Source organism: Hypanus sabinus, chromosome 4 (genome assembly GCF_030144855.1).
Source record: "Hypanus sabinus isolate sHypSab1 chromosome 4, sHypSab1.hap1, whole genome shotgun sequence".
Lineage (NCBI taxonomy): Eukaryota > Metazoa > Chordata > Chondrichthyes > Myliobatiformes > Dasyatidae > Hypanus > Hypanus sabinus.
Window position 1 is genome coordinate 127,962,341 of NC_082709.1, and position 20,608 is coordinate 127,982,948.

Consider the following 20,608-nt stretch of genomic DNA (forward strand, 5'->3'; position numbering starts at 1 on the left):
GGTTCCGCCTTTCAGTTTCCAAGGCAACTCACAGACTTTCTCTCTCTCTCTGGCTGAAATAGCACACACGCTGTTTGCTCCTTTTCTCTCTTTTTAAAGGAACTGTCTACTGAGAATAATCCTTCAGATCCCATCACAGATGTAAGAAATAAAGTCAATTCAATTCAATTCAAGAGGCAAACTGTGGTGATAGGGTTTTTGTTCGTTAGGGGAACAGAAAGGAGATTTGGTGGATGAGAATGAGATTCCCAGATTGTATATTACCTCCCAGGCACCAGGGTCCAGGGCATTTCAGGTGAGGTCCACAGCATTCTTAAATGGGAGGGTGAACAGCCAAAGGTCATGGTCCTTATAGTTACCAATGACATAGTAGGAAGAGTGATGAGGTTCTGCAAAGTGGGTTCAGGGAGTTAGGTGCTAAGTTAAAGGACAGGACCACCAGGGTTGTGATCTCAAGATTGCTACCCATGTAACATGCTATTAAGGCCAGAAATAGGAAGACAATGTAGTTTAACATGTGGCTAAGGAGCTAGTTTAAGAGGGAATGCTTCAGATTTTTGAATCATTGGGCTCTCTTTCAGGAAAGATGGGACCTGTACAGAAGAGATGGTTTGCACCTAAACTGAAGGAGGACTAATATCCTAGTGGGAAGATTTTCCAATACTGCATAGCGATAGGGGGTGGGAATTAAAATAGAGTTACAAGGGGTTGGAATCCAAAGTGCCAGAACAGCTAGTGGAGAGGTTATGGAGACAAGTCGTTCAGACCTCAGACAAAGTCAGGAATCAAAAGGTTGAGCATGGTGGGACTAATGTTCTAAGCTGCATATATTTCAATTCAAGAAATATTCTGGAAAAGGCAGATGAGCTCATGGAACAACAGATGAGCTCATCAACACATGGAATTATGATGTTGTGGCCATTAACAGACTGGTTGCAGGAGAACAGTTCTGGCAGCTCAGTATTCTGGGATTCCATTGTTTCAGACGTGGGGGGAGGGAGAGATTAAAGGGGGACGAGTGGCATCATTAGTCAGGGAAAATGTCACACAGCGGTCAGTCAGGACAGACTGGAGAATTCACCTAGTGAGGCATTATGGGTGGCACTGAGGAATAAGAAAGATATGACCACATTAATGGGGCTAAATTACAGACGACCCAACAGGCCGCAAACTTAGAGGAACAAATTTGTAGGGAGATTGCAGACTGTTGCAAAAAACTTAAGGTTGTGATAATATGTGATTTTAACTTTCCACAGATTGACTGGGACACCTATACTTTAAAAGGACTAGGTGAGATAGGATATGTCAAATGTGTTCAGGATAGTTTCCTTAATCAGTACATCGAAGTTCCAATGAGCGAGTTTGCAATACTTGATCTGCTATTAGGGAATGAGAAGGGGCAGGTAACAGAAGTTTGTGTAGGGGAACACTTTGCTTTTTGTGATCTTAATTGCATCATATTCAAGGTAATTATGGAAAAGGATAGGTCTGGTCCTTGGGTTGAGATTGTAAATTGAAGAAAGGCCAATTTTGATGGTATCAGAAAGGAGCTGTCAAGTGTGGATTGGGACAGGCTGTTTTTCGGGAAAGTACTTGGTAAGTGGGAGGCCTTCAACAGTAAAAGTTTGACAATTCAAAGCATGTATGTGCCTCTCAGAATAAAAGGCAAGGATAACAGGTTTAGGAAACTTTAGTTTTCAAGAGATATTGAGGCCCTAGTTAAGTTAAAAAAGGAGGTGCATAGCAGGTAAAGGCTGGCAGGAATAAATAAGGTAAATGAGGGGTATAAGAAATGCAAGATAACACTTCAGAAAGCAATCAGGAGGGCTAAAAGAAGGCATGAGGTTACTCTAGCAGACAAGGTGAAAGAGAATCCTAAGGGCTTCTACAGAAATGTTAAGAGCAAAATGATTGCAAAAGACAAAAATAGTCCTCAGGAAGATCAGGATGATAATCTATTGCAGAACCAAAACAAATGGAGGGACTTCAACTGGACTTTTTGCATTTGTATTTACTTGGGAGACAGACACCAAGTCTATAGAGTTGAAGCAAAGCAGCGGTGAGATGCAGATCACAGGGGAGGAGGTGTTTGCTGTCTTGAGGCAAATTAGGGTGGATAAATTCCCAGGGCCTGACAATGTGCTCCCCTGGACCCAGTGGGAGGCAAGTGCCGAAAATGCAGGGGCCTTTGCATAAATATTTATATTATCCTTAGCAAGAGGTAAACAAACCAGAAGATTGGAGCTATTCCACCAGAAGATTGGAGTTAATGTTATTCCACTGCTGAAGAAATGGTCTATGAATAAACCAGGAAATTATAGGCCAGTGAGCCTGACATCAGTAGTGGGAAAACCATTGGAAGGTATTCTAAGGGACCAGATATAAGAATATTTGGATATACAGGGACTGATTAGGGATAGTCAGTGTTGTGTTCTTTATATTCATACGTTCCGTGGGTTACTAATAAAGAACCATGTTCTGGAAGAAATAGAACTTTTATTTAACAACAACTACACGTGTTTACAATACCATGTTTTCTCAATCTTTCTATCATTCCTGCGCATGCTCAGAACTCTCTCCAATCACGTTCTTACACATCATATCACCACGTCTTCCTTTCCATATAAAGAAAAAACAATTAGCAACATTGACCAGAACAAATGCATAATTTAACATGTCTCTATCGGTCTCTCTGGGGGTTTATGAACGTGAGTAGACCTTCTAAGTGATTCACACAGTTCTTGTGTTTTGTTGTTATTTCCATGTTTTGTCTGGTCTGCATCACTTAACTGAAACTCTGAAGTTGGCTCTTTCTTGAAGTCTTTGCGATTTCTTCTTAACACCCCTCCTTCTTCTGTTCAGACCATTTGTGATCTGGGTTGTAGTTCTTCAAGTACTGTAGCTTTCTGTGTCCATATGTTAATTTTGTCTTGCATCCTCACTTCATCTCCTTGGTGCAGTTCAAGTAATGGACGAGAACATCTGTTAAGGTATGTTTTCTGCTTTGCTTTGTGTTCATCTTTCTATCTTTTCACTTGTTCACCTCCCTCTGTTCTCAGAAGGCTCTCATCTATTGGCAGATTGGATCTCAAACAGCGTCCCATCAAGAGCTGAGCAGGTGAAAATCCACATTCAAGTGGAGTACTGCGATTGGTTAACAAAGCTTTATAAAAATCACCTCCACTACCTTTTGCTTTGTGCATCAGTTTCTTGATAATTCCTATCAACTTCTCAACTAATCCATTGGACTGAGGGAAAAATGGACTAGGCGTTGTTTGAACAAAGCCCCATTACTGAGCAAAATGTCTCATGCATTCACCATTGAATTGTGGACCATTGTCTGTGAAAATTTCATCAGGTACACCACATCTGGAAAAAACTGATTTCATGCATGTAATTACATTCTCTGCGGTTGTTCTGCTCAGACCACACACTTCAGGATACAATAAGTAGTAACCTGTTATTACTAGATAATCTTTGTTGTCAGTTATAAAAAGATCTATGCCTACCTTCTGATAGGTCTCTGAGGATTAGGATGTGGATGCAATGGCTCCTTAGAGTTGCTAGGTTGGTATTTAAGGTAAATTTGACAGAAAGACACCAATTCTGCCATTTCTTGATTTATCCTAGGCCAAAACATCACTTCCCGTGTCCTTCTCTTATGTTTTTCAATACCTAGGTGGCCTTCATGAACTTTCCCAAGAGTTTCTTTTTGGAGACTTTTAGGAATCACAATTCTGCTACCTTTGAACAATATCCCATCCACAACAGAAAGCTCTGATCTGTGGTTCCAATATTGTACTTCTGAGGTACAGTCATGCTTATTATCTGGCCATCCATCCATCACCACTTGTATTACCTGACTGAGAATTTTGTCTTTCTCTGTCTCAAGACACAGCAGTTTCAACTTTTCAGGAGCAACAGGTACAGTGTCGAGGTGTGTATGACACATTCAATGCATATCTTTGCAATTTGATCATCATTCACTGAATTTGCAAAGGACAGTTACTTAAAGGTTTGTGAAACAATGTAATCAGAGGTTTATGATCAGTTTCAACATCAATAGATTGCCCTGACACAAACTGTTGATATCTCTCACAAGCAAACATAATGCTGAGCAATTCTTTTTCAATTTGGGAATACCTTGTTTCTGGATCAGATAATGAACGAGATGCATATGCTACGGTAGCCATTCCTTATCATGCTTCTGGAGTAATACTGCCCCTAAGCCTGTTTGAGATGCATCACATGAGAGTTTTATGGGTCTCTCAGCATCATGGAATTTCAACACAGTTTCTTTAATGAGCACTTTCTTGAGATTTTGCTATGCCTTCCCTGTTCATGAATCTAGCTCCATTTGTTTTTCTTTTCTGTTAGCTGCCTCAATAGAGCAAGCTATTCCGAAAGATTGGGTATGAATTTTCCCATGTAGTTGACCATTCCCATGAACCTTTGAAAATCCTTTTTACATTGCGGTCTTGGTATGTTCTCAATAGCAGAAACCTTCCATGGATCAGGACGCACACCCTCATCGCTGACAATATCACCCACAAAGGTAAGTTCAGTCACTCTTAGCTGACATTTGTCTTTATTCAATTTCAGGTTTGCCTCAAAGACTTGTCTGAGTCTGGCATCATGCTCTTGTTTAGATGATCCCCAATAATATTGTCCACGGATGTATCCACGCCCTCAATGTGCTCATATAGCATGTGAATGGTTTTATGGTACTGTTACGAATGTGCCAAAACTCTGAGGGGCCGAAGGATACCAAGTCGCCCCCTCCTTTTCGAGAATTGCAAGATCGCTATTAATTCGGGTCTGGGACCCAGGAAATGAGAGAGAGACACGCAGAATCCACAAGGTTTGGAATATGTCCTGGCCTCAGCGAAACAAAAACCCCTGATAACAGCTATTGTCTCTTGGAGACAGAATTGTGTATTGAGTACTGTACTATTCATTGAAGCCCTCAGGGGACGACCAGAGTGGGCTGGTTGAGGGATTGCATCATCCCAACCTGATTGACATCTGAGACCCCGTGAGTAAGGATAAAAGAGAGTCTGGGGAACAACCCCTTTAGACGCACCAGGAGAAACGCTAGAAATCCCAAGACAGGGTTTAATAGTGACAGCCGGTTGGGGGCTCGTGTGCATCCTTTCCCTTGCCTGGGATTGGTGGCCTCGCCACGGAAGAACGGCTTTAGCTAAAGGAGAGGCCACAAGTGAACGGCCACACCAACGAGACTCCGACAGATCGAAATCATAGAAGGAATTGGCAAGTTTCTAAAACTCTCTCTCTCTCCAACAAGAGGCTACAGCCTGAATGAACTGAGTGACTTTTATATTTCCATCGGACAATACATTTATCCCCTAGACAACGATAGAGCTTATTTCTTATTGATTATTATTATACCTGCACTTTTAGATTTAGTATTGATGACATATATTATCTGTATGTTTGCATTGATATTACTTTTGTGTATTTTTACTAATAAATACTGTTAAAAATAGTACCATCAGACTTCAACGGACCTCTCCATTTTTGCTGGTAAGTGACCCAGTTATGGGGTTCGTACCAAAGTGGGGGCCTCGTCTCGAGATTTGATACCAAATTGGAGGGCCAATAAATCGGGCTTTTAAGTCCAAACTTGGATCTGGTTGCGTGGGTAACCAGACGGGAAACCAGCAAAGATGGAAGTGGATGAATTTATAGAAAACCCAACTCTGGAGGTGCTAGAGGCTGCCACAAAGTCGGATTTGATAAATATTGCAAAAGGACTAAACCTCGCAGAGGTGAGGTTGTCGATGAAAAAGCGGGAGGTGCGGAGGGCCATAACTCAGTATTATATTGTGAAGAATGTGTTTTCGGCTGAGGTATTGGAAAATATCCCTGAAAAGGCACCAGCTAGTGGGATGGCTCAGTTAGAGTTGGAGAAATTAAGGTTGGAACATGAAATTAAGTTAAAGCAGCTGGAAGCAGCTGAAAAGGAAAAAGAAAGAGCCGAGAAGCAAAGGCAGCATGCGCTCCAGCTAAAGGAGTTAGAGGTGAAGAGGGAGCATGAAATTCAGTTAATACAGCTGGAAGCAGCTGAAAAAGAGAAGGAGAGAGCTGAAAAGGAGAGGGAAAGAACTGAGAACCAAAGGGAGAAAGAAAAACAGAGGCAACATGACTTGGACATGGAGAAGTTAAGGCAAGAGCGAAGAGCTCAAGGGTCAGACCGAGAGGAGCGGTTTAGTGTTAGTCGGGAATTTAGGTTAGTACATCCGTTCGAGGAGATGAATGTTGATAGTTACTTCTTGCATTTTGAAAAGGTGGCAGTGAGTCAGAAGTGGCCCAGAGATCAGTGGGTGGCGTTGTTACAAAGTGTGTTAAGAGGGAAGGCACAACGGGCATATACGGCGTTGTCCATGGAGGAGGAAGAGTCGGAGAATTATGAGAAAGTAAAGGAGGCCATTCGTTGGACCTATGAATTGGTACCTGAGGCCTATAGACAAAAGTTCAGAAATTTAAAGAAAGGGTGGAATCAGACGTATACCGAGTTTGCCTATGAGAAGGGTGTGCTCTTGGATCGTTGATGTGCCTCAGAAATAGTGGAAGAAGATTTTTGGCATCTCAGGGAGTTAATTCTGATTGAGGAATTTAAAGGTTGTGTTTTGGATGATATCCAGATGTATTTGAATGAGAAGTCGAATAAGTCCATCTCTGAATTTGCTAGGTTCGCAGATGAATATGCCCTAACCCACAAGACAAAGTTTTCCTCAAATAAAAGTTACCAGAGAGACCTTGAGAATGGTAGAGAAAGCCCGCCGGCTGAGGCAGAGGTCCTGCCGGGAGCTAGTGGTAAAATTGAGGAGGAGAGGCAAGACGGCAGGAGAGGTCCTGGCTTGACCTGTTTTAATTGTGGAAAGGGGGGTCATATTGCATCTCAGTGCCTTGCTCCAAAAAAGGAGACAGGAAAATGGAAAGCAGCAGTCCCTACAGGATGTGCTGTGGTAATCAGTAAATTGACGAGAGAGCCCCAGGTAGACAGAGTACGAGAAGGGTCTGAGAAATGTATTTCAGAAGGAACCGTGTCTGTGAGAGAGGGAGACACATCAGTTCCAGTGCGGATCTGGAGAGACACGGGAGCGGAGCTGTCATTGATTAGCAGTAAGGTACTGGATTTTGGTCGCAAGACTGGAGAGGTGGCTTTGAGAGGCATAGGAAAAGGGACAGAAGCGGTGCCCTTGCATAGGATCATTACAAATTGTGAGCTGGTATCTGGACCAGTTGAAATAGGGGTGTGATCAGAATTCCTGAGAACTGACGTAGACGTCCTTTTGGGTAACGATTTAGCTGGTGGTGAAGTTTGGTCGGCCATGGAGCTGATGAGCCAGCCTGTAAGTGTTGAGGCCCTGCCCCTAGATTCCAAGATCTATCCCGCATGCGCGATCACTTGCAGCATGTCGAGAAAGGCAGCTGAGAACGAGACTAGTTTAAATCCGGCCAGTTTCGATTTGGCTGAGTCGTTTTTACCGACCCTGTACCAAGAGGGTTTAGAGGGTGGTAAAATGGAGAATAGGAAAGTGAAAGAGAGTAAGGGAGAGGAGGTAGACCTGCCCTTAGTCAGGAGGAAATTTATAGAGGCACGAAGTAAAGATGAGAAACAGAAAAGGCAGTTAAAAGGTCCAGGGTTGGACATGGATGATCTGTCTGGTTTGGCAGAACTGTTTGAAGAAGTTGAAAATTCTAAAGATGCTCCCGATAATGAAATGAGGGCAGTCCGAGATGAAGAGGATGCCCTTACCTTGAAGAAGTCTGCTGGGTTGGCAGATGAGGTTGTTTCAGCCCACGGGATTGAGTTTACTCCGGAAGGGAGTTGCCCAGAGAGTAACTGGGAGGATCAGGGGAATTTAGAATTTGAAAAGGGTACGGGTATTGAAAGCCTGGAAGAGGCAAAAGTCCCATTTGAGTGTGTTCAAGATGTGGATGCACGTGGTACTGAACCTAGTAATGGAGCTCAGAAAAAGTCTGAAGTATTTGATTCAGTTGAAAAGGAATGCAGTCCTTGTGGGTCAGATGGACTTGGTTCAGTGAAGAAAGGATTAACCTTGGTACTAGTGGGAAGTGAGAATTCCCAGTTGTTTGAAGGTGTGTTAAGAGTTAGTGAGGAGATAAAAGGTGGTGAGGTGATTATTATTATTGAAGGAGAAGGGAAAAGTGTAGTTCCTCAATTGAATGAAGAAAATTTAAAGTCTGGATTGATGTCAGAAGCAGCAACCAGGCTACAGAGACAATGGCTTGGTAACACGGTGCCTGCGAATCAATTACAGGTTGATTTGGAATGTAAAGGTACCCCACACGCTATTGTTATTCAAGAGTGTGCTGTGAAGAGGCGGAAGAGTCCTGAAGAGAAAACTAGCAACTTGCTTAAATTAAAGAATTGTGTGGAAATTCGGAAAATGGTCTAAGTTTGGAACACATTGTTGATAAAATAACTCCTATGAAAGGAGCAGGCGGAAGCCGATTCCACACTAGTATACAAGTTAACCACACAGGAGTTAACTGGAAAAGGGGCGAGGGTTGACAGGATGCCATTTTAAATAACAGGATCCAGTTTTAAGAGATTTCGACAAAGCATGTAACTAATAAAGACAACCCCATGGAAGATTGACTGTTAAGTTTGAAAGTAACATAAAGATTAGTATTTGCATGAACATTTGTAGTATACATGTAAGCTAAGATCACAACTCTTTAGTTTTTGTTTGTTGAAGAAAAGGTATAAAAATAGGTAGTTATTAAATTGGAGTCTGATGCTACAAGAATTTATTAAGGTACAAGATGTTAAGATATTAAAGGAAGTGACAATGTAATCGCTAACTGTTTAGATGCTGAATTGAATGTATAACTGTATTACTCTGTAGTGAAAAGAAAACTCTTTTGTATTGTGTTAGATTCTGAAATCCTGTAAGACTCTGTATTAATTCATTTTTACCGATGGTAAAACATCTTTGAAGGAAGGGGTTGTTACGAATGTGCCACAACTCTGAGGGGCCGAAGGATACCAAGTCGCCCCCTCCTTTTCGAGAATCGCAGGATCGCTATTAATTCGGGTCTGGGACCCAGGAAATGAGAAAGAGACACGCAGAATCCACAAGGTTTGGAATGTGTCCTGGCCTCAGCAAAACAAAAACCCCTGATAATGGCTATTGTCTCTTGGAGACAGAATTGTGTAATGAGTACTGTACTATTCATTGAAGCCCTCAGGGGACGACCAGAGTGGGCTGGTTGAGGGATTGCATCATCCCAACCTGACTGACATCTGAGACCCCGTGAGTAAGGATAAAAGAGGGTCTGGGGAACAACCCCTTTAGACGCACCAGGAGAAACGTTAGAAATCCCGTGACAGCATTTAATAGCGACAGCCGGTTGGGGGCTTGTGTGCGTCCTTTCCCTTGCCTGGGATTGGCGGGCTCGCCACAGAAGAACGGCTTTAGCTAAAGGAGAGGCCACAAGTGAACGGCCACACCAACGAGATTCCGACAGATCGAAATCATAGAAGGAATTGGCAAGTTTCTAAAACTCTCTCTCTCTCCAACAAGAGGCTACAGCCTGAATGAACTGAGTGACTTTTATATTTCCATCGGACAATACATTTATCCCCTAGACAACGATAGAGCTTATTGATTATTATTATACCTGCACTTTTAGATTTAGTATTGATGACATATATTATCTGTATGTTTGCATTGATATTACTTTTGTGTATTTTTACTAATAAATACTGTTAAAAATAGTACCATCAGACTTCAACGGACCTCTCCATTTTTGCTGGTAAGTGACCCAGTTACGGGGTTCGTAACAGTACACTTCAGGAGCTGATGTAATTCCAAATGGAAGCTGAAGAAATCAATATCTGGCAAAAGGAGTGTTAAAGGTACACAACTTTGAACTCGGTTCATCTAGTTTAAGTTGCCAGAATCCAGAGGATGCGTCTAATTTACGGAAGTACTTTGCATTAGCAAACTGTGACATAATTTCTTCACAAGTAGGGAATTTGAAATGCTCTCTTTTAATGGCTCAATTCAAGTCTCTTGGATCTAAACAAATCCTCAGCTTTCCATTTTTCTTATCAACAATGACAAATGAATTGACCCATTCAGTTGGTTCATCAATTTTTTTTATGACTCCTAGCTGTTCCATTCCGTCAAGCTCTGTTTTCAGTTGATGACGAAATGCAAAAGGCACTTTTCTACATTGATGTACTACGGGTGGCACTGTGTTGTCAATTTTAATCGTGTGCTCCCCTGGAAGACAACCAAGCCCTTTGAACAAGTCCTCATACTCTTTCATCAAGTCACTGTATGTGTCACTGTCCAGGACTAATACTCTTTTCACCAAATTCAGTCTCTCACAGGCAGATAAACCCAGTACTGACTGTACATTCCTTGGCACCAACACAAATGAAAGTGTGTGCACAAAATTTTGTGTGATAGATTTGCCACACATGTTCCTTTAACTGGAATGTCTGCACCTGAATACCCAGTCACTCTTATATTTGTCTTATGTAATTTTGGTCTTGGCTTTAAAGCTTTAAACTCAGATTCTGCAAGAATATTTACTTGTGCTCCAGTATCAAGTTTAAACAGAATATTGTTTTGGTTCACTTGCAATGGAATAGTCCAGTCATTCTTACTTTGTTTGTGTTCACAAAGCACATCTATATAAAACTCCTCAAGTTTATTTTCAAGCACTGCATTTACTTGTTTTATTTTCTTTCTACTTCTGCAACAGCATGAAAAATGGTTACTCTTACCACAGTTGTTGCCAATTTTTCCATACGCCAGACCCAGTTTTGGTCAATGCTGCTGTCCACAGGCAATCACACAGCTTTTTTCTCTCAGATGACGTCTTGCTCTCTGTCGTTTTTGTTGTTGTTTTATTATTTTTTCTAATATGTTTGCACTTTCTCACAGTGTCTACCTTGCAGTTCTCAATGAAAAGTTCTTTAGCCTGCAACGCCACGATTTCCGAAGCTTTGCAGAGCATCAAAGCTTTTTCCATATCTAAGTCTTGTCCTCTTAAGAGTCTTTCTCTCAGACCATTATCCAGAATGCCACAAACAATTCTGTCATTAATGAGAGAGTCTATCAGTTCTCCAAACTTGCATGTTTTACTCTGGTGTCTTAATTCAGTAACATATTGATCAATAGTTTCACCAGCTCTCTGCGTAAATGTAAAAAATTTGTATCGCTCATACGTCACATTACGCTTCAGTATATAAAATGATTCAAATTTGTCCATTATCAATTTTAGATTTAAATTATCTCCATTTTCAAAAGTAAAATGATTATATACCTCAATTGCGTTGTCACCTATTACATGGAGTAAAAGTGCAGCTTTCGCTTTCTCTGGTTTTTGATTCACTCTGATGACGATAAATACAATTCAAAACATTGCTTAAGTTTTCTCCAGTTCTCAGCTACGTTCCCAGATAATTGAATTGTCAGTGGAGGTTGCAAACCTTCCTTTTGTAAAGCTATAAGCAAACACCAAAATAGCTCAAACTCTTTTTTCAGAAAATTATCTTCGATTTTCCCAAGTTAGGTAACCTATTATTCTTCCAGACTGACTTCTGACACCAAGTTGTGTTCTTTATATTCATACGTACTGTGGGTTACCACAAAAGAACCATGTTCTGGAAGAAATAGAACTTTTATTTAACAACAATCACACATGTTTACAATACCATGTTTTCTCTATCTTTCTATCATTCCTGCGCATGCTCAGAACTCTCTCCAATCACGTTCTTGCATGTCAGATCACCATAGTCAGCATGACTTTGTGCATGGTACGTCATGTCTCACCAATTACTCTTTTTGAGGAAGTTACCAGGAAAGTTGATGAAGGCAAGGCAGTGGATATTGTCTACATGGACTTCAGTAAGACATTTGACAAAGTCCCCATGGGAGGTTGGTCAAGAAGGTTCAGTCATTTAGCATTCAAGATAAGGTACTAAATTTGATTAGACATTAGCTTTGCGGAAGAAGCCAGAGAGTAGAAGTAGACAGAGGTCTGTGACTAATGGAGTGCTGCAGGGATTGGTGCTGGGTCTGTTGTTGTTTGTCATCTATATCAACAATCTGGATGAGAATGTAATTTACTGGATCCGTAAATTTGTGGATGACACCAAGATTGAGGACGTAGTGAACAGAAAGGCAGACTATCAGAGATCGCAACAGGGTCTAGACCATCTGGAAAAATGGGCTGAAAAATGGCAGATTGAATTTAATGCAGACAAATGTGAGATCCCGTAACTTGAGAAGACCAGTGATGGAGGTCTTACACAGTGAGCAGTAGGTCACTGAAAAATGAAGGGATCTGGGAAGACAGGTCCATAATTCATTGAAAGTGGCATAGATTGGGTCATAAAGAAAGCTTTTGGCTTGTTGGCCTTCATAGATCAAAGTATTGAGTACTGGAGTTGGGATGTTATGTTGAAGCTGTATAAGATAAAGGTGAGGCCTATTTTGGAGTATTGTGTGCAATTTTGGTCACCTACAGATCAGAAAGACTTAAATAAGATTGAAGGAGTACACAGAAAATTTACAAGGATGTTGCTGGGACTGGAGGAACTGTGATATAAGGAAAAATTGAATTGGCTAGAAATTTATTCCCTAGAATGTAGAAGATTGAGGGAAGCTTTGATAGAGAAATACAAAATTATGAGGGGTATGGATATAGTAAACCTAAGCAGTTTGTTTCCACAGAGATAGGGTGAAACTCCTACTAGAGGTCATAGGATTAGGGCAAAAGGTGAAATGTTTAAGGAGAAAATGAAGTGAAACTTCATCATTCGGAAATTGGTGAGAGTGTGGAATAAGCTGTCTGTGCAAGTGGTGGATTCAATTTTGGTTTCAACATTTAAATGAAATTTGGGTAAGTGCCTGGATGGCAGGGATATGGAGGGCCATGATCCAGGTGCAGGTTGATGGGAGTAGGCAGTATAAATGGTTCCACACTGATTGGATGGGCTGAAGGGCCTGCTTCTGTGCTGTAGTTTTTTATGATGCTATGATTCTGAAAGGAATTGATTTCAGACAATCAGGTATGAATTTTTCATTAGCTTGATTTGGAGACTCTTAAATCTGCTGACAAGTTTTCCCTAATATTGAACATACAGCTGGTTGAAATTATAATACCAATTTTTGTTTAAATTATGGAAACGTTAACAACAAGAAGGAATTATTTCACATTCTTACATATTCTTTTTACAAATGAAATAGTGTTCACAGATCTTCTCATCTACCATTCATACAGCTTTTCTTTGTAATGTCATTTGATGGTGTTCATAAAATTATATAGGCAAAGTCTGATTTCCTGCATATCATTCATGCTAAAACTCATTACTCTTTGCATATGGTTGCAAACTGCTCTTATATAAAGCAAATTGATTCCTGCATAATTATTTAGTGGAAGCCTGTTAATTTTGCTTCAATTGCAGTTTGAGAATTCCTGAAATTTTAATTTCTTGACCACTTGAAATCCAAATAAACAATATATTAGTTTCTAATTCAGTTTCTTTAACAGGTTTTGGATTATAATTTTGTTCCGTAGCTATAACATGAAACATTGTGCTTGTTCAAAAACACAGGAAAATTTCATTGATTCACTGAAAGCACTGCGAAATGAAAACATTGGAATGGTTAATAAAATATTCATGATTTCATATTTCATCAGTATGCAATTTATCATGGTACTTAGCACACTTAATAGATAATAGAATTTCAATGAAAACTTGTAAATATTTCATGGAAGGCATAAATTTTTGCCGGTGTATGTACACTGAAATGTGAAAATTTTAATTATTTCAAAACATTTTCTTAAGGTTATTACTACACAGCTAATTTTCAAAATGTGACACTGAGATCAGATTAAATCATAAATCAGCAATGAAATATATAATGACTTCTTCAGAATGTAAGGCATACCTACTTAGTAATATAAGCAAACGCCTCAGCTTAAATGAACCGCATCATTGGATTGATTTATAGAAGTAAACCTTTATTATACATTCTACCTTAAGACAAAGAAGGATGAGACCTTCTGCTGTTTGCTGAGGGATTTTCCACATTCACAGAAAATAGTATAACTTCCCAATTGGGTGTGCAGGCAGCAACACTGGGCTGGGCTATCAGTATTAAGTCTCTATGATGTTATATTTTATTTATTCAGAGATCCAGCACAGTAACATGCCCTTTTGGTCCAACAAAACCACAACAGCCTATTACACCCATGTGACCAATTGGCCTACTAAACCATATATCTTTGGAATGTGGGAGGAAACCAGAGCACCCGGAGGAAACCTATGCAGTCATGGGGAGAATGTACAAGCTCCTTACAGAGAGTGACAGAATTGAACTGCTAAGCCACCACATTACTGTGCTGTCTGAATATATTTCATTGTATCTTCGATACAGATCGTCCCACAATAGGAGGGAAGGGGAAATTGACCTTCATAAATAAGAAGTTCATATTGAAAATACAAATTATAAACTTTTGATGCTGGAGATCTGAAATATAGGCAGAAAGCACAGGAATTATGCAGCATCTGAAGGGGTGCATGAAAGGAATATTGCAAGTGAAGGGCCTTTCATCGGAACCTAGAAACATTCAAATTGGGCTTGAAGGGTCAAAGGGATGCAACATGGTGGAGACTAAGTGTAAATGACATAAGTTGATGCCAGCTGAGAAGGGATTCTAAAGACTCATCTGATTGGAGAGCATATAACTCGAGGGAAGAGAAAGGGGAGAGAGAAAAGACAATGCTGGACCTGTGCGAAATTGAACACAGCATTTGCTGGAAATCGGAAATAAAGGGGGGGGGGGTGGATGTTAGGAATGCCCAGCAGGTCAAGTGGCATCCATGGAAAGAAGAAAAACTGAAGGAAGTGCAATAGGCTGATGACCTTAGATCAGCACTGGCTCATTCTGACACAAACCAAAGTCTGGTTATCTGAAATTATAGACTTCAATGATGATTCACATAGGCTAGATGAAAAAGGAAGTATCTACAAAACTTAAATTCCCTGGATTTTAATCTCCCTCAATTGGCTAATTTTTTAAAACCTTAGGAGCAACTTTAAACCTCCATAATTTCTTCTGCCTTATTAGTATTTTAACTGGATGTTCACTAAATCAATGGGAAACAAAAGAGCCTATCTGAGGGAAAGCTGAGCCTTCCTCCAGTGGTCCCAGTGAGCAAGAGGAGTGTCCTTCCAGTTTCCACAAAGAGGGACTAGGATCTTCCACACCTATTGTCCCTCTCCCACTATGGTAACATTCACCTTCCTCACCTATTATCCAGTGGTCACAATATGCCCCTGTCAAATGCCAGTGCAGGTAGGAAACAACTGAACCATGTTCATGAGATAGACTGCACTCAGCCTAATGAACCCAACTGATTTCATTCTAGCTCATCTCGACATCTCCAAGAGGTAGATGTACAGTGAAGATACATTGCCAAGGACTGTGCTCTATCCTAGTTCATTATTTCTCCTAACTGGATCATTTTTGTAAATGTCCATGGTCCCTTCCAACATGGTATCTTGGGCTTCTTCTTGCACAGAGCTGTAGAAAGTTACATAACTCATTAAGACCGCAGATAGCAAAGGAAACATGTACTTTATGGTGGCAGCCAATGCTCAATTGATTCTTAAGTTTGGTTCAATAGTTAACCATATGACACAATTTCTTAAGATAACAGTGATCACAAGAACACTAAACCAGCAAAAAACATCATACTATTATGTGCTCATTCGTGTCTTACAGCCCACTTCAGGTAGGTAACTGGACCATGCAATGTAAAGGAATGCCGGACGTTACAATTTTTCAAATCCTCCCATTGAATTACCTTGGCAGGAGAAAAGTAAGTTTTCCCTGACATGTTGCCTATTTATTAGAGTTTGATTCATATAATTTTATTGCAAAATAAATTAATTTGACCATTTAATTGTAGCACAACTTGAAACCCTTAAGGTTGTTATTATATTTGCCAAATATCCTCAAGAACTACTTAGTTAATACTTTCAAGGAGCATATGGAAGCTCACAAAATATGTCTTCGATCCAGCTAAGGAACAAGGCATTCCATCTGCTCACCTGAGCAAAAAAGACAGATGTAGCATCGGTGTAAATATTGAACAGGGAACAGATGACATGACCCTTTCAACACAAGATGAAATCTTGACGCACCTTGAGATGCAATCAGGATGTAGAAAGAGATAGATTATTTGCAGCTCTTATAAATATGAAAGAACTGAATGATATCAGAAAGTGTAACTTAACTGATGGTTTCTCAGTAGCTAAATTAACAGATTGCAAATATTCCAGTTGTTGCCTGCCTTAGAGTTATTTCATTTCAACTGACCTGAATTCTCATTTTCAAAATGGTGAAGTGTGGTTATTGTCTTAACTAGCCAATGGGCCCACTGCCAGTATTTTAAAGAGCTTTTTATTTAGACTACTGAGAACTCACCAGTTTCAGAAGTTCTTTGGTGTTTTGCTAATTATGATCTTTATCAAAGTTAGGAATACTAACTGTTTGAGGGAAGGCACTAACAGAGAGATATTAGGCATCACCCAAGTTTCCTGGTGTTAAGTGATCAAAGCAACAGTCTTTTTAAATGACCCAACACTTTTTTGGTGTCACTTCTTTGTGGAGCTTGAGAAAAAGGAATTCTTTTCCTCATAGTCTGCTGCCATCCCAGACCTGTACCTTCCATTTTATATTCCAGTGTAAACCCCAACACTTTCATCACTTATCTACAGGCTTATTGAAACCCCTCAGGACTAAAACCAGTGACCAAAATGATTCCAGCCTTTCTCACAGCAACATGGCTGGCCAGTCCACAGACTCAACTAGCCTCCCATCCTAACATTTCTCTGTGTATCTCCAGTTTGATACCATCTGTGTTGAATATTATTAATAATATTCAACATAGATGGTATTATAAAACATGAACAATAGTTTCCAAGAGGATAGATGTACACCAATCTGCCAACTTATTTTCTCCCAGTCCTACAACTTCTGACCCTCTATGTGCTCCACCCCAACCCTTAGCTTAAAAACTTCTGAATATATATCCCTGACAACTGATGGTCACTGATTGGCCAATGACACCCTCATCCCCAATTCAGATTCAGATTCAGATTAAGTTTATTGTCATTTAGAAACCACAAATGCAGTGCAGTTAAAAAATGAGAAAACGTTCCACCAGAATGATATCACAAAAGCATATGACAAAACAGACTACACCAGAAAATCCACATAACGTTTGGCAATCCCCAATCCAGAGTCCGGAGAGGCTGCTGCGTATTAATATCGCGCTACCATCTTAGCGTGTTCCGCAGAAAGGAACTCCAAATCTACCAGACAAACAAGACCAAAAACTAAAGCTACAAGACCTGCACAAAACCACATAGTTACAACAGTGCAAACAATAGCATCATTGATAAAAAACAGACTATGGGCACAGTAAAAATAGTCCAAAGATGTTAAAGGACTATAAGTTCAAAAGAAATCACCACACAGTTTCCACAAGTCCCCAGGGTCCTGACAGACTTGCCATCCCACGCTGGCGGCAGAAGGGAATACCCCCGCTATGGACTTCCACGGTGCCACCCGACTCAGCCTCGCAGACGCAGCACACTATGAGAGCTCCGTCGAAACCAGCTTCGCAGACGCAGCACACAACAAAAGCGACCTGACCACAGCGGACTCCGAGTCCGTCGAACCTCCGAGCCGACGACCATCCCCTCCGGCACAGTTTCTCCGAGCACCATCCTCTGCTGAGCGTATTAAGACAGCCCCGCCAACGGCCATCGGCAACACGACCCCGAGGACTGGGGGCCTGTTCTTCCCAGCAGTGTCCCGGACCTCACAGCAGCAGCAGCAACGAAGAAGGTCTTCCTGGAGATTTCCTCATGTTCCTCTGTGCTCCCACATCCGTTTTTAATTGATTAAGATTGCGCATGGCTTCCCACTTCACAAATAACAGATAATCAGCTCCGGAGTGGCCGCTGTAAGCTGCGTCGTGCCGCCATCTTGGAAATCAGGAATGAAGACTCAACTAAACCCTTTGGCCCCAATCTGCCCAGGCTGATGTCTAGATCCCAGGCCCATGACCTCCTCTCCTTCTAACACTGCCGACCTCCGCAGATACTCTTCCTATCTTCACAGCACAGACACATGCTCGCCTGATATCCGTCAACGTGTAGAACACGTTCTCAGTGAACTATGAGATATTTGGGCCCAAGGTGAAGTTTGAGGCAATGGACTATGAAACAAAATCTTTGCCAGCCTGTCACCCACCATTCAGTCACCTGCACCTTTCAATTTGTACGTTACCTTCTTCCGAGGCTGGAGCAGATCAGCCATGATCGTAATGGATGCAGGGCAAGTCTGAGGGAACAAGTGTCCTGCTGCTGCTCCCATGTTTTTTGCTCTGTTGGATATTATACAATTGTCATCTGGAACTAGGACAGTTAGCTAACTAAACACATCTGTGCCTCCACTTTTCTACAACTGCTCTCTCTCTGTGCCATTGACACCATGTTGTACTTTCTGCTACTTTTGCTTCAAGTGAGCTTCTGTCAGAAGAAAAAATATGGAGCATTAGCATCTTCAAAGATATAACACAGAAACAGGCCCTGAGGCTCACCAATTCTGTCCCAAGCATCAGCCATCTATTTACATCCAACCTACCTTAATCGCACTCAATCATTCATCCCACATTTTCATCAACTCACCAATAAGTTTGGGCTATCTTACATCAACTTGCATGTGTTTGGGATCGGGGAGGAAACTGGAGCAGCCAGATGAATTGCCCATAGGCACAGAGAGAACATGCAAACTCCACACAGACAGCAGTCAAGGCAAGGATTGAACTCACATCTCTGACACTGTGAGTCAGCGATTCTCTTTGCTGCACCACTGTGTCGCCATAGCTTAACCTGAGTGAGTTCTGGAGCGAAAGCCTTTGATATATTGGGATTGCTGTCTGGTCTCAGAGCTTCTTCTGTATTCTATGTCTTCAGCCTACTCTTAATATCATGTGGAGTTACTATCTTGACAGAAAACCAGCTTCATAGCACCTCCACTTCATTTTTACCTCATCCAGTGTGCCTGCAATCTCTGCATTTCCCATGGTTTTCTTCATTGGTAGAAAAGTCCACCCCAGGTCAGGATAGTGTGCTGGAAGGCAGCAGCTCTGCTACCCTGACAGCAGTAGTAGGACAATCAGTTGAGTCAAGTATGATGTTCTCTGAAGGGGTTGTCTATTGGCAGGTCCTCAGGTAACCATAGGGGCCAGTCCAGGATCCACACTTTCTGGTGCTGAGTGGACACATGTGTGTGGTGGCTGTGCTTAGTGGCTGGGTCGTTTAGCTGCTCAATCTCTCCTTTTGCAGCTGCTGCTTGTTCTCTGTGGCTCAAAGGAGGTCGCTCTCATGTAGCAGAGAGGAACTTCAACACATTTCCTCCAGGTGCTTTCATTGAGTGCAATCAATGTAGTGGGGAATTTTTTCAGGCCAATTTTGATGCTCTCTTTGAAGTGTTTCCTTTGCCCACCAGGGGCTCGCTGACCTTCCTTCAAATGGGAATAAAGGGTCAGTTTGGGGAGAGGTGAGTGAGACATCCAAATGACATGACCCATCCATCAGAGTTGGTGCTGCCTCATCATGGTGGAAATGCTGTCCATGCTGCCTCTCCTCCAGTACGCCGCTGTTTTTTTGCACCTGTCCATCCAGCTGATGCTCAGAACCTTTTGCAAGGTTTTTTTAAAATGGTATTTCTTCAGGGCCTTCAAGTGTCTACTGAAAGTGGTCCGTGACTCAGCTCACACAGTAACACAGGAAGTACGACAGCTCCATAGACCAAAAGTTGAGCTTGAATCTGTAGCTCGCGGTCTTCAAAGACTTTCTTAATCTTGCATAGGCCCCCCCAGCATGACTCAGGTGGTGGTTGATCTCTGAGTTGATCTTTGAGGAGAGAATACTGCAAAAGTAGAGAAAGCGGTCTACTTTTTCAAGGGGATATCATCTATTTTTATGGAGGCCTGAATAAATGTTTGGTTGGGCAGTGGCTGATATGTGTAGGACTCCGTTAGTCTCAATAGACCATGGATTTGCACCTTGGAAAGTTTCCAGGGTGCAAGCCTGGGCAAGGTTTTTTTTATGGAAGACCAGCAGTTGCCCAAGCTGAAAGTCTCCCCTCTCCACACCACCAATGTTGTCCAAGGGAAGGGCATTAGGAACCATACAGCTTGGCACTGGTGTCATCGCAGAGCAGTGTGTGGTTAAGTACCTCGTTCAAGGACACACACACAGCCTCAGCCAAGGCTCGAACTAGCGGCCTTCAGATCACTAGATGAATGCATTTACCACTTGGCCATGCGCCAACAAGTGGCTGATATAGGACCTGTGACTTTATATCCAAAACAGGACCCAGAGCTTGATATGCCTTGGCAAAGGTATCCAGGATACATTAGAGGTCTTCTTCAGAGTGTGCTGTGACGGTGTTTCTATCCGCATCCTGAAGCTCCATGATGGTGGTGGTGTTGACGTCGTTCTTG

The 20,608-nt window shown here is 41.6% G+C and overlaps 1 protein-coding gene across 10 annotated transcripts in view; it reads right to left on the reverse strand.

Moving 5' to 3' along the window:
* LOC132393194 (uncharacterized) overlaps positions 1 to 20,608 on the reverse strand; it is a 322,118-nt gene that overhangs the window by 239,514 nt on the left and 61,996 nt on the right. For all 10 annotated transcript variants that reach the window (XR_009511790.1, XR_009511787.1, XR_009511788.1 and 7 more), the window contains one exon: positions 10,793 to 11,674. Coding sequence is in view for 5 of the 10 variants with exons in the window: in XM_059968137.1 (XP_059824120.1) it covers positions 10,793 to 11,280 (488 nt within the window). In the remaining 5 variants the exon portion in view is untranslated. The remainder of the gene's footprint in view (positions 1 to 10,792; positions 11,675 to 20,608) is intronic.